The sequence below is a fragment of the Drosophila albomicans genome, chromosome 2R (assembly GCF_009650485.2).
Source record: "Drosophila albomicans strain 15112-1751.03 chromosome 2R, ASM965048v2, whole genome shotgun sequence".
In the NCBI taxonomy this organism is placed as follows: Eukaryota; Metazoa; Arthropoda; class Insecta; order Diptera; family Drosophilidae; genus Drosophila; species Drosophila albomicans.
In genome coordinates, this window is record NC_047631.2 from 8,656,930 (window position 1) to 8,669,510 (window position 12,581).

At 43.7% G+C, this 12,581-nt stretch overlaps 6 protein-coding genes across 9 annotated transcripts in view; 3 read left to right on the top strand and 3 right to left on the bottom strand.

Moving 5' to 3' along the window:
* Positions 1 to 261: 261 nt before the first annotated feature.
* Positions 262 to 5,383, top strand: LOC117575158 (SWI/SNF complex subunit SMARCC2). Of its 3 annotated transcripts, none has more exons than XM_034259261.2 (8): positions 262 to 490; positions 596 to 721; positions 1,069 to 1,996; positions 2,053 to 2,383; positions 2,444 to 3,227; positions 3,284 to 3,500; positions 3,794 to 4,873; positions 4,935 to 5,383. In XM_034259261.2, the coding sequence occupies exons 1-8, from the start codon at positions 374 to 376 to the stop codon at positions 5,090 to 5,092; spliced, it is 3,741 nt and encodes a 1,246-aa protein (XP_034115152.1). In that variant the 5' UTR covers positions 262 to 373; the 3' UTR covers positions 5,093 to 5,383. The 3 variants fall into 3 exon arrangements, with proteins under 3 accessions (XP_034115152.1, XP_051863225.1, XP_051863224.1); XM_052007265.1 differs by having other exon boundaries at positions 4,052 to 4,873; XM_052007264.1 differs by having other exon boundaries at positions 263 to 490; positions 3,788 to 4,873.
* Positions 5,384 to 5,402: 19 nt separating this feature from the next.
* On the bottom strand, positions 5,403 to 8,714 carry LOC117575159 (retinoblastoma family protein). Its single transcript, XM_034259262.2, has 2 exons — positions 8,456 to 8,714; positions 5,403 to 8,404 (listed from the first exon to the last, which is right to left on the bottom strand). Exon 2 carries the CDS (start codon positions 8,383 to 8,385, stop codon positions 6,007 to 6,009), a length of 2,379 nt encoding a protein of 792 aa, XP_034115153.1. The 5' UTR covers positions 8,386 to 8,404; positions 8,456 to 8,714; the 3' UTR covers positions 5,403 to 6,006.
* Positions 8,715 to 8,889: 175 nt separating this feature from the next.
* On the top strand, positions 8,890 to 9,404 carry LOC117575163 (uncharacterized). The gene is made up of 2 exons (XM_034259265.2): positions 8,890 to 9,027; positions 9,081 to 9,404. Exons 1-2 carry the CDS (start codon positions 8,917 to 8,919, stop codon positions 9,267 to 9,269), a joined length of 300 nt encoding a protein of 99 aa, XP_034115156.2. The 5' UTR covers positions 8,890 to 8,916; the 3' UTR covers positions 9,270 to 9,404.
* LOC117575162 (zinc finger CCHC domain-containing protein 10) lies at positions 9,276 to 10,149 on the bottom strand. The gene is made up of 2 exons (XM_034259264.2): positions 10,048 to 10,149; positions 9,276 to 9,991 (listed from the first exon to the last, which is right to left on the bottom strand). The coding sequence occupies exons 1-2, from the start codon at positions 10,092 to 10,094 to the stop codon at positions 9,472 to 9,474; spliced, it is 567 nt and encodes a 188-aa protein (XP_034115155.1). The 5' UTR covers positions 10,095 to 10,149; the 3' UTR covers positions 9,276 to 9,471.
* The window catches only part of LOC117576423 (synapse-associated protein of 47 kDa), a 38,646-nt gene continuing 36,201 nt past the window's right edge, over positions 10,137 to 12,581 (bottom strand). The window contains exon 11 of the mRNA XM_052007273.1: positions 10,137 to 10,155. Within this exon, the coding sequence (XP_051863233.1) occupies positions 10,152 to 10,155 (4 nt within the window). The 3' untranslated portion in view covers positions 10,137 to 10,151. The remainder of the gene's footprint in view (positions 10,156 to 12,581) is intronic.
* LOC117575160 (uncharacterized) lies at positions 10,321 to 12,135 on the top strand. Of its 2 annotated transcripts, none has more exons than XM_052007280.1 (2): positions 10,321 to 10,618; positions 10,668 to 12,135. In XM_052007280.1, the coding sequence occupies exon 2, from the start codon at positions 10,694 to 10,696 to the stop codon at positions 11,735 to 11,737; it is 1,044 nt and encodes a 347-aa protein (XP_051863240.1). In that variant the 5' UTR covers positions 10,321 to 10,618; positions 10,668 to 10,693; the 3' UTR covers positions 11,738 to 12,135. The 2 variants fall into 2 exon arrangements, with proteins under 2 accessions (XP_051863240.1, XP_034115154.2); XM_034259263.2 differs by having other exon boundaries at positions 10,323 to 10,618; positions 10,678 to 12,135.

Below are 12,581 nucleotides of genomic sequence, written 5' to 3' on the forward strand. Positions count from 1 at the left end.
GAAATTGAGAACCATTTGGAATACGCATCAAATGAATTTTTTGAAAAGTGATATAAACATGACGCAATGTATATTTTAAATTAAACATAAATAATAAAAATATTATTATTATGTATTTTACTACTTTTTTTAATTCTTGTTGGAAAAATGAATTTTTTTCTGTTAAATTCCTTTTATTCTTATATAGTATCGATACTTTACTATGAACGTGGTATACCTTGGTATATTTTCCAATGTAAAATTGTATTTTTTTGGTCACACTGTTCGTCACCCCAATTGTGTGCGTCTATTGCGGTTGCTGCATTTTCAATATTCGTTTTCGCCGTGAAACTGTGCATCAAATCAAATAAAAGCATAAAAAAAGCGTTGCACAATGAACACATTGGGTCCTAAAAAGGACGGAAGTCCTAATATTGACTTTTTCCAATCGCCAGAGACGCTGCAAGGCTTCGAGTCGATACGCCAATGGCTACAAAAGAATTGTAAAAAGGTGAGTACAACGCCAGCGCCGCCGCCGCTATAAGCGAAAACAAAAATGGCGCTCCATGCAAACACATCGAAAACACAACAATTTACATGAATATTTTGCTTATAGTATTTGGCGCACAGCTCGGAGCCGATTACAAAGGAATCGTTGGCACAATTGCTTATACTATTTCTGCAATATGTAGAAGCAAAATTGGGAAAGAACTCTGCCGAACCGCCGGCGACGAGAATTCCGGTAAGTGTACGCTGTGTTGGGGGAGGGGAAACAGGGTGTTTTGGGTGTGCAAAATGTTTTGTATGTACACGCGCGCAAGAGCGAGAGAGATGTGTGCGTGAGGTGACACGACAACCCAATTGTATTTCCTCTGCGAACAACACTGATGCCTAGCTGCGGAAATGGATTGTACTGATATATAGATTTATTTTGAACTTCTCGTCTCTTATATTGAAGGCGCCTACGTGGCATACAATAATATTAGGATGTTATTTTAATTATAAAATTAATATTAATTTAATTAAATTTATTTTTTTGTCCTTTTTAAAAAAATCAACTAAAATGATTAAAATAATTTTCTTTTGCAGATGCGGTGTTTTCTTGACTTCAAGCAAGGTGGTGGCCTATGTATCATTTTCTCGACAATGTTTCGCTTCCGCGCCGAACAACGCGGCAAAAAGTTCGACTTTTCTATTGGCAAGAATCCCACACGTAAGGATCCCAACATCCAGCTGTTAATCGAAATCGAACAGGCGCTCGTGGAAGCTGATCTCTATCGCATACCCTACATTTATATTCGGCCTGAGATTGAGAAGTCGTTTGAGTCGCGCCTACGTGAAATTCTCGACAACCGTCGTGTGGAGATTGTTACCGATGAGGAGGATGCCACCCATATTGTCTATCCCGTTGTGGATCCTCATCCGGATGAGTATGCTCGACCCATCTTCAAGCGAGGCAATCATGTGATGTTACATTGGTACTATTTTCCCGAGTCCTACGATTCGTGGACGCTGAATAGCTTCGACTTGCCGGATAATATACCTGAGAATCCGGAATCGCCTGCAGAACGTTGGCGTGTTGCTGCAACTTGGATATTGGATCTGGAGCAGTACAACGAGTGGATGGCTGAAGAGGATTACGAGGTGGATGAGATGGGCAAAAAGAAAACGCACAAGCAGCGCATGTCCATCGACGACATTATGTCGTTTGGAGACGACAAAAAGAAACCTACGGCCAGCAGTGGAACTGGTAAACAAAAGCGTCGTCGCTCCCCTTCGCCCACAACATCCACGTCTACATCGAAACCGGGCAAACGAAAGCGTTCGCCGGCCGTTATCCACAAGAAGTCGCGCAACGATGACGACGACGAGGATCTAACGCGTGATCTAGACGATCCGCCAGCTGAGCCCAACATTCAGGAGGTGCATAAGGCTACCCACTCGGCACTGCAATCAACTGCCAGCCCCGCACCAGGTGGCAAATCACGAGCTGACAACGATATGATGCCCATCAAGGGTAAGTCTATTGAAAATTCCTTATCCTCTACATATTTATTAATTACAATTAAACAGGTGGCACCATGACCGACTTGGATGATGAAATGACAGGCGGCAGCGCTGCCCAGGCAATGTCCATGGGCGATGGCGACAATTCGCAGACGGGCAAGACCAGCGACAACAGCAACACGCAAGAGTTCTCATCGTCGGCCAAAGAGGACATGGAGGACAATGTGACCGAGCAGACTCATCACATTATTGTGCCCTCGTACTCGGCCTGGTTTGACTACAACTCGATTCATGTCATCGAGAAGCGCGCCATGCCCGAGTTCTTCAATAGCAAAAACAAATCGAAGACCCCCGAGATCTACATGGCCTATCGTAACTTTATGATTGACACTTACAGGTGAGTAACACTTACTATCGAGTGTCTGCAATTTAATTCAACTCTTATCTCGCTTTGCAGGTTAAATCCCACAGAGTACTTGACCAGCACCGCCTGTCGTCGCAATTTAGCCGGCGATGTGTGCGCTATAATGCGTGTGCACGCCTTCTTAGAGCAGTGGGGTCTGATCAACTACCAGATCGATGCCGATTTGCGTCCCACACCCATGGGACCGCCGCCCACTTCGCACTTTCACATACTATCGGATACGCCGTCAGGTTTGCAGGCAATCAATCCGCAGAAGACGCAACAACCATCGGCAGCCAAGACGCTGCTCGATCTCGACAAGAAGCCACTGGGCAAAGACGCTAGTGGCGTCTTGGAGTGCGACAAGGCTGCTGGTGGATTGGGTGGCATCAAGACGGAAGCACTTGAGAATGGTGCTGCTGGCGGTTTGTCCTCTGGCGTCAGTCAGTTTGGCCTCAAGTTAGATCAGTATGCCAAGAAACCGGCAGCCATGAAGAATCGCACAGCAGCGAGCATGGCACGCGAGTGGACCGATCAGGAAACGCTGCTGCTGCTCGAAGGTCTCGAGATGCACAAAGACGACTGGAATAAGGTGTGCGAACACGTCGGCACACGCACTCAGGACGAGTGCATTTTGCACTTCTTACGTTTACCCATTGAGGATCCTTATCTGGAGGATGATGGCGGTTTCCTTGGCCCACTTGGCTGCCAGCCAATTCCGTTTAGCAAATCTGGCAATCCCATTATGTCGACCGTGGCCTTTTTGGCATCTGTTGTCGACCCACGCGTCGCTGCTGCTGCTGCCAAGGCGGCAATGGAGGAATTTGCCGCCATCAAGGTAACTTGGTACTATTTCAAAGTGTATTACTAGTTTATTAATATGATTGCTTGCAGGACGAGGTGCCAGCAACCATTATGGATAACCATATGAAGAATGTAGAGAAAGCTTCGTCGGGCGGCAAATTTAATCCAAACTTTGGTCTGGCCAACAGCGGAATTGCCGGCACAGGCAACGACAAGGACGATGACGAGTCGAAGGAGGGCAACAATAGCAGCAGCTCTGCGTCGGTCGCCAATGACGAGGAGATGAAGGATCTAAGCAAGAAAGACGGTAAGCCAAGCAATTCGCTTATTATTACTCAGCAAAGAAGACCACTATTTGTTAGAGCAATAGCCCAAGTAATATTATTTTGTGTTGGTCCGATAGTTAGCATTTTGTGAAAGTGAAGTAACATTTTAGTTTATATTTTGATTAATATTTCTTTTATTTACAAAATTATGAACCATTTACGATGACGAACGATTGATTATTTGGCCAATTGTATTGCGTTATTGGGTTATTTGCCATTTGGTATTTGCGTTGCCTTTGCGTTTTGTTTAAACCAAACAAAAAAAAAGCCACAGATGAGGCAAAGTCCAAAGACAAAACGAAAACGGATAAGCTCAACACAAACACAGACTCCACAAGTTCCACATCAACATCATCAACGACAACAACAACTACATCAGCTACAACAACAACAACGCCCATTACCAATAACACAGATAAAAAATCTAAAGATTCATCGTCGTCGTCGTTGGCCGGCGACAATGACAAAGCCAACAAAACTGAAAAAACGAGCAACGCCTCAAACAAATCGGCTTCCAACTCCTCACCCACAGAGTCTGGCTCCGGCACTGGAGATGTGGAGATCAAAACGGAGGACACAAGCGGCGATGGCGAGACCAAGGATGGCAGCAGCGATGCCAGCAGCGGCGGCGGCGGCACTGTCTCAACAGCTAACAAGGAGGGCGCCTTCAGCGAGAACAACATGCAAACGGCGGCGGCAGCTGCGCTCGCCTCGGCAGCCGTTAAGGCGAAACATTTGGCTGCACTGGAGGAGCGCAAGATCAAGTCACTGGTGGCACTGCTGGTGGAGACACAAATGAAGAAGTTGGAGATCAAGTTGAGGCACTTCGAGGAGCTGGAGGCCACCATGGAACGGGAACGTGAAGGCCTCGAGTATCAGCGACAACAGCTCATTACCGAGCGCCAGCAATTCCATTTGGAGCAGTTGAAGGCTGCAGAGTTCCGAGCACGCCAGCAGGCGCATCATCGCCTGCAACAGGAGCTGCAACAACAGGGCCAAGCAGCCGCTGCCGCCGGATCCATATTGATGCAACCCCAGCAGCAGCAGCAACAACAGCAGCAGCAGCCACAAACCTTACCGCCGCCGGCGCCGCATCATCATCAACAGCAAGCGCCACAATCGGTGGCAGGGCATCCGCATCAGCCGCAGCCGCAACAACTTGCGGCTCCATCAGCGCAACAGCATCAGCCGTTGCCACCGCATATAGCAGCAGCTGGTGCACCGCCCAATGGAGCACCATTCGCGGCGCCGCCAATTGCACCCGCTGTGGTTTCAGCGCCAGCGCCAACAACGGCAGCAGCCGAGCAACCTGTTGCAACTGTGGCACCAGCTCAGGCCACGCCCACGCCCATGGGTAAGTTAACAATCTAGAATTGGTGATTCGAATTAGATAACAAAAATATTGAATTTTGCAGACACTACACCACCAGCTAATGCACCGCCAGTTGCAGTTGCCGATGCTGCTGCTGCTGCCGCCAGCGTGACAACCATTGCTCCAAATGCAGCGCCTGCTCCTAGCATTCCAGCGGCCACTGTTGCTGCAGCTGCTGCACCAGCACCTCCCTCATCTTAAAGGCTAATCGTAGGCATCTGGAACATCTTCTCTTTAGCTTTTAAGTTGCAAGCTCTCAGTATCTTATTGTATACTCTTCTTGTCTCTCCCGTTTTATCCTCACCTCACCATAATGTCTGCTCCCGCTTCAGATCCCCCTTTTGATTAGTGTACTTATGTATTTTGTTGTAGTCCCGAGATGGCGATAGTCATCTCCACTCCATGTCGCCCCTTTTAATACTTACAGAATTTTGAACCAAGTTTCAAACCCAAAACCCGCATTAAAATAAAGTCTATTCATATGTATGAAAATGTGTGTTTGATTTTTAATTTGTACATTTAACCCTTAAGTTTGGACCCGATACAGTTTATGCTTCTGGTGGAAGATATATGATTTTAATGTATTTGAATAGAATCGAGAAGCAAACCAAGGAACAACTTGACATCTTTATGTAATAGAAAGGTTTGGACCCAAAATTAAACTTTGATTTCTTTAAATCGATTCTCTTTTTATTTTGAAATGTAATTCAATGAAATGAACAATTATTTTTGCTTAAGCATTTTGAGGATCAATGCAATACTGAAAAAATTCAGTTTATTTGTAGAAGTTACCACAAACAATTATAAATTTAGCATTCAAGAGATTAATATAGTTCATTATTAATGAACACCAAATTCGATTACTTATGATAAGAGAACTCGTCTTCACATTCTGTTCTAAACTTATCTATCAATTCATACACATACAAGGTAAGCTTTTATTTTAAAAGTTTGCACAAAAAAACTTGTGACAGTAGTTATTTTAATTAAATTCTAAATTCGAGCAATTAATGTAATTAATTCTTAAAGAAAACTAAACATACATATAAAATGCATTATACGTATATTTATAGTAAGTAGCATAATCTATACACTACGTGGAAGTTGTGGCTACTCTAGCATTCGCCTTCACTTTCTGTGTCCGTTCTGTTGCCACTACTAGCAGAACTACGTGGGAGACGTCTGAGGATATTGGGACGCTTGCGGGACGGAGGAAATGGCTTGCTCGTGTTTAGATCTTGGTTGGAGGAAGCACGCTTCAGATTCAGATTCACATTAATGTGCAGATTCTTCTCATTCTCGTTATTCGCACCGCAGTCCTCAGACATGCAGATGCGCGGCAAAGCCTCGCGTGAGACGTAGACGTTGGTGTTGTTGCCATTGCTCCTAAGACGCAGGACAGTGTTGTTACTCAGGCTCTGAAGCGCACGTTCCTCTAAGGGTTGCTCGCAGTGCAACTTGCGGGCATACTCGGCCATCAGTCCAACATAGACACGATTATAGAAGCCAATAATATCGATGGGATCGTCGCCATCTCCCAAGTGCACAGAACGATAGAAGACGCTGCGAGCATGAGGCTGACGTCGATACTGCTGCAGAATGGTGCTAAAGCTGATGGGTTGCTGCGACTGGCGTTTACATAGATAGATGGCACATATGAGCAGGTGGTCGAGATGCCGCTCCTGCAGAAGCACAACGCCATGTGCCACAATTGAGTGCTCCACCAAATGCCAGATGGTTGAGTAACTGCCAAGCAGCGAAAGTCCTTTGCAAAGGTAGTTCAAACGCTGCTGGGCCAACATATAGAATTTGCGAAGGCAAATGACCACAGCACTGGGCGCTATTGCAGCATTCTCCTGGCCATTACTTGCGCTCATCTGCACGCTCCTGTAGCTGGGCAGCTCACCTTTGAGACGCCACAGCGGAGACTTCTTCTGCCAAATTAACGAGCTCAGGCATTCGTCTTCTACTTCGCGCAAGTGCTTGATGAGATCACGTGGCAGCAAGTCGCTGGCATGGCGCACAACCAACTCGATGATCTTCTGAAAATCGAAGGCATCGATGGCGAAACCATCGAGCAGCCATGGAAACTGTAACGCGGTGTCGTCGCCATCGTCAAACAAGTGCAGCACTAGCTGCAGGCAGCAGGCAATTAATGACGCATTGAAGCAGCTCCGCGCTGTTATAAGCATCGTGACAATTTGAAACGTGGGGTTGCGACGCAGCTCGGCCTCTGCGATCTGTTCCAGCAGCATGTAATACAAACCACTTGCCAGCTGGAAGCGACACTCAGCTTTTTGCTTGGTCAATTGTGCGGCGCGCTCTAACTTGTGGCACATGTCACGAAGGGTTTTGTGCAGCAATTTGATCTCGTCTTGCTTGAGAAAATTGCTAACACAGCTGGGCAACGCTTTTGGCAGCTCCAAGGAGAGCAGCTGCGATAGATTTGAGATATCGTTGCCACCATCTTCGCCATTGTTTAGCTTCGTGGTCTCCTTGTGCTTGAGCAGCACACGCTCGTCCATCTCGCTAATGTCGTTGACATGCTGCTCATAACTGCGATTCAGTGAGCACAAATTGATTTCCAGCAGCCCGTCTTTGATCAGTTCTCGCATATAACGATCGTTGCCCAGCAGTCGCTGATCCATGAACAGCGACATCATCGCCTTGTGAAAAAAGGCGTTCTTCATGATACGCGCCCCCTTCTGCGGCAGCTCCGGCAGCAGTTGACAAATGGCATCTATGGCACTAAACTTGTTCAACATATCGTTGTCAAAGTAGCTGTTGCGCCACTTGGCGGGCAACCCTCGAAAATCGCTGTTGATAATGTCTGAGTTGCGCACCTCCAGAGCATTCACATAGACCAGCTCGAGGGCACAGATTAACACCTGGCAACCATGGATCAGATTGCTGGTGGCAAATGGCGGCAACTCGTTGCGCACCACGAGAAAAAGCAGCCAGCCAAACTCGTAGATCATCTGGTAGTGGGCACGACTTTCTGGTCCTTCGGGCTGCACATACAGCTGTCTGAAGATGCGTTTATAATGCTGTAGCAGCAGAAGCGTAATCCCCAGGCGACGATTCAGCTCGATGATCTCTTGCTGAAACACAGAGGAGTTTTTGGCCATGCAATTCCAGTGCTCCATGCGTTTAAAGAACTTTCCTATGTTCATGCCGAAGCAACTCAAAACTTTCGTCAACGACATGTTCCAGCTTTGACTACGTGGCGCCTTCTCCGCCTCCGCCTCTGCATGTGACTCCACATCGTTGTCCTTGGAGTCCTGCTCTTGGCGCATGTCCTTCATTTTCGCTTGCTGCAGTTCGCTGTAGACGGCGCAGCAGAGCCAATCATCTGCATCGCTGGAGAGCGCTCCATCTGCATTCAGTTTGTGAAACATTGTTGTTGCATTTTCCCAAATATCCGAATCTATTTGCAACTTGCGGCAATTTGCCGCAAAGCGTTGCAGGATCACGCCTTTCTCCTCGGTCTCCATTGTCCGTTTGCTGTGTCCTCTACAATCGAATTATGTAACAGCTTTCGTACAACAGAAACAAATTGATTACCTTTTTTATTGTTCTTAGTAATTTTGTAAATATTATTTTCATGTATTGTTTCGGCGCGAATCTTAAAATGCGACGCAGCGCGCTAAATGAGCGTTGGTCACACTACACCTTGTTATGTGCGTCCGAAATTAGTACAAAATATTTTTTAAAGTCCTTGCATGCTAGTTCTTTAACTATATATACGTGTTTATGCTAATGCATTACGCATTTTATTTAAAATGCATCTAATTATAACAACAGCTAGATTTAAAATAATTGTAATTAATAAAAATTTCGTTTCGCGGGTTGCTTATTAATTGCGACAGGTTGTGTGACCAAAGCACTTGAAACAATTACCCACGCGAGTTTAACAGCAACTTTACATTTGGATGGAATGTTAATAACATTTACTTCTGTTATTCAAGGGACCAGCACTGTTTTGGGTTAAACAGTGTGCAAACGTATGGAAATAAAACCAAAATATGTTGCGCTCCAATCGGGTAATACAAGGGGAGCAAACTCAATTGCTTGCCATAGAACAAAAACTGGTGCAGTTACTTCCTAAGATGCAAGAAGCATTAAATTCACTGAAGGTGAGAGCTTTATACAATACAAAACAATTTCATATTAATTTCAAGCTTATCAGGTGGAAGAGTTGCACTTAAAATCACAGTCAGTACAACCAACAGCAACACAAGGACTCCCATCTGACTTAAATGTTAACGTTAACAGAGCTGGTATGCCAAACGATCAAATTAATAGTCAGCAAATCAACTTGGGATTGAGTCGTGTAAACGAATGGGGACAGTTTATGGAAGAAGACGAATCAGATTGATTCACGTTATGGGAAATTATTTAAAATTAGTTTATTAAAAGATTGACAGTATGATTTACAACTAAATTGTAATTGAATTATATTAAATAAAAAGTATGCCAATTATAGATATTTTGGATATAAACTTAAATTAAACTACTAAAGCTATTGATTTATTTTATATATTGTACGCGTTCTTTCAAATCCGTTTTCTATCAACTTTTTAGTCAGATGATTCACCGCTACTCTCACGACGTTTTTTCTTCTTGGGCACCGCATTATTTGCCTGCTCATCACCAGCACTATCGCTGCTCTTGCTGCTGGAACTGGAAGCATCACTGTCGCTGCCACTCGAAGAGCCCGATTCGATATCTGATGAGCTATCATCCGAGTCTGAACTATCCGACGAATCGTCACTACTGGTGGAATCCGAATTGGATGAATCCGAACTACTGCTGGAACTACTCGATGAACTAGATGATGACGAACTGACACTACGCCTTCGCTTCAACTTCGTTCGCTTCTCGCGATCCAAGCGTACGTCGATCACATTTGCATTTGTTGCCGGCAGAGCTATAGCTGCATTTGCGCTTTTCTCTTTCAAGTGTTTGCTCAATTGCTTTGTTCGCGAGCTGCGATGAACATATTTGCGCTTCTCCTTGCACTCATAGCTCCAATGTCCAAGATTCAGGCATTTCTGGCATCGAATGCCATTTGGAAAAGCCGCAGCCAATTTTGCCGAGCTGTTGAGAACACATTCGTTAAGTTGTTGTTTATGATTATAAGTTTGCAAACATACCGCTGTTTTTGGGCTAGCTTGCGAGCTGCCAAGCCGACCAAAGTCATCCTTATATAATAATCTCTGAGTTTGTTTTTGGAGCCTATCTTGATTGTGATTCGAAATTACCTTAAATGCAAAATAATTGTAAAAACGTTTTGTTAGCACCTTTTTTTTTACCGCTCAGTGTAGCTGTATCTAAAAATGCATGAAATACTAAAATATACTGGAATATAATACTAGTTCATTCTTATAGTTCAGCTGGTTCAATTTGATTGAAGTGGGTCTTTTTTGGGCAATCTTACGGTCACATTGAACACAATATAATGATATTAGTTAATTTATTTGCAAACGGTTTTTAAACAATGCTTTTATTTTAGAGTTTATTTGTGTGCGCGGTTATGCACTATTACTACAAATCGCATCAGTTGATCGTTTTAATCCGTTTGTGTTAAGTGCATTTGCAGTTGACGTAAATTTGTTGTTGCGAATTTTTGGCAACAGCAGCCAAAACAATAACAAAGCGATTATTGCATGCTGACTAAGTGAAGCGAAAGCTGAAGTCCAAAGACAATCACACAAACAAACACAGGTAACTAAACTAAGTGTTGTTATTGTTGCTACTTCATTTACTCATTAAGTAATTTGCAGGTCCACCAAAAAAATAATGAGCGAAGCGGATTCAACCGTCAGCATTGCGGGGCCAGCAAATTGCACTCGCTTTATGCCACCCGAGGAGCTAGCAATGCAATCATTGACCAAACAGCTGTTTAAATCGAGACTTTTTCGTGGCATTTACCTCGAGCGTTGCTTCGTGGAACAGTTGGGCGGTTACCGGGATGTTATAGCACTGCAATATACTGAGCGTGACCTAGAGAAACAGTTGCTGGGCAGCGCAGTGCAATTGCAAATGTTCTATCAACGTTTCGTGCCCAATATGTGGATTGGCATAACCAGGGGTAGCATTGGCACCTACAAGCACACACCACATCCCGCACAACTCGAGACATGTGTGTGGACAGAGTTAAGCGATTTGGCATTTGGCGAATACTGGTTCAGCATAAAGTCGATACGATTTCGTGCCCAGGAAATTCAATTAAAACTGAAAATGATACGAGCCGTTGAGCCGGAAGCAATGCCAACGCCACGACGTTCCTTGTCCTTGAGAAGACCGAGCAGCAACAGCAGGATATCCGTTATAACTGCCGGCGACAGTGCTGCACCTGCAAGCCTTGTCACAGAGGAGCAGCAAATGTCCTCAATTGGCCTAGAAGATTTTCTGCAAGTGCTGCAGCAATGGCGTCAATCAGTTGTAACGACAATATACGAATTTATGGCGCACGATGTCAACAAACGCAATATAGTAGGCACCATACGCTTCCTGGGTCTGCTCCTGTTTTCGATCATGAGCGGCGCTGCTGTTGCCCTTCGTTTTATGGGCATTTTTGCCGTACGGTTTTTATTTGAGATTAGCCGCTTTACGCATACCGCGACACCAATTATTTTTAAAGTGCTTGAGTTTATCAACAAGATAATTGGTGCATTTTTCATTCTAATCACGATGATGTGGAAGGATTTGGTTGTAAATCGTGGCGGGACTGGCCAACAACCAAAGCCGTTGGAAGCGAACAATCGCTTCAAGAGTCTCACTTATACTCCCTCAGAGCCCCATCGACGTACTCCCCGCAACGCATCATCAAATTATCGGTAATCCCAGCTACATGTGTGTCGTCCAAATTGTTTAGTAAAATATACATTCTATATATATCAATCAGCATTTAGTCAGTACTGTAGATTCTGGGGGTAATGTTTTCCTTTCAAATTGTGTTATTAGACTTAAAATAAAAAACAACAAAAATGCCTTTCAGTTCCTTGGAATACGTTAGCGTTTGCAATATGGCAAACCTTTCAGATATTTCAATCGATATTTCTGCATCATTTTTAATATGTATTTTACCAATTTCGTGAACAATCGCATACTTATTAAATGTGTGCGTTAATTATTTGTGTATTGTTCTTTTACATGTACTAATTGTATTTTTAGTAAATTGTATAAAATTGTTGGCAATAAATATATATTAAAACGAAAATATGGATTTTATTAAAATGACTTTTGGCTGACTTTAATTTCGATTGTGGGAATCTGCAAACCTTTCTGAAATTGCATTAAATATATCTGGAGGTGTAAACAAATTGAAATATAAACAATATATTTATTAATTTATTGAAGAATTGTGAACAATAATCATCAGATTAAATTTGAAAGATTGAAAGATACAAACCCGATCTGCGTTCGCCCAATAAATGAAAAGAATTGCGAGCTCAGTTTAGTTTTAATAGTTATACACTTTCATTTTATTACTTTACTTGATGTTATTCTCATTAAATTGTTGTCATATATATTTATGTATCTATATATGTATACTAGTATAATTTGTCGGTTTTGTCACTAAATTATACACAAATGATCTTGTTGTGTTTTAGTTTGTTCGTTTTCGTTTTCGCTTTCTTTTTTTTGTTTTGTTATGGGTTGTTATGTTCTCCAAACTTTTGAA

What these genes read in the sequence shown, in the direction of transcription:
- LOC117575163 (XM_034259265.2), top strand. Translation starts at nt 8,917, where the DNA reads ATGTTGCGCTCCAATCGGGTAATACAAGGGGAGCAAACTCAATTGCTT. An exon ending in AAGCATTAAATTCACTGAAG is followed by an intron (nt 9,028 to 9,080) that starts GTGAGAGCTTTA and finishes CAAGCTTATCAG; the next exon opens with GTGGAAGAGTTGCACTTAAA.
- LOC117575159 (XM_034259262.2), bottom strand. Translation starts at nt 8,385, where the DNA reads ATGGAGACCGAGGAGAAAGGCGTGATCCTGCAACGCTTTGCGGCAAAT.
- LOC117575160 (XM_052007280.1), top strand. Translation starts at nt 10,694, where the DNA reads ATGAGCGAAGCGGATTCAACCGTCAGCATTGCGGGGCCAGCAAATTGC.
- LOC117575158 (XM_052007264.1), top strand. Translation starts at nt 374, where the DNA reads ATGAACACATTGGGTCCTAAAAAGGACGGAAGTCCTAATATTGACTTT. An exon ending in CGATATGATGCCCATCAAGG is followed by an intron (nt 1,997 to 2,052) that starts GTAAGTCTATTG and finishes ACAATTAAACAG; the next exon opens with GTGGCACCATGACCGACTTG. An exon ending in TTTATGATTGACACTTACAG is followed by an intron (nt 2,384 to 2,443) that starts GTGAGTAACACT and finishes CTCGCTTTGCAG; the next exon opens with GTTAAATCCCACAGAGTACT.
- LOC117575162 (XM_034259264.2), bottom strand. Translation starts at nt 10,094, where the DNA reads ATGACTTTGGTCGGCTTGGCAGCTCGCAAGCTAGCCCAAAAACAGCG. An exon ending in AAGCTAGCCCAAAAACAGCG is followed by an intron (nt 9,992 to 10,047) that starts GTATGTTTGCAA and finishes TGTTCTCAACAG; the next exon opens with CTCGGCAAAATTGGCTGCGG.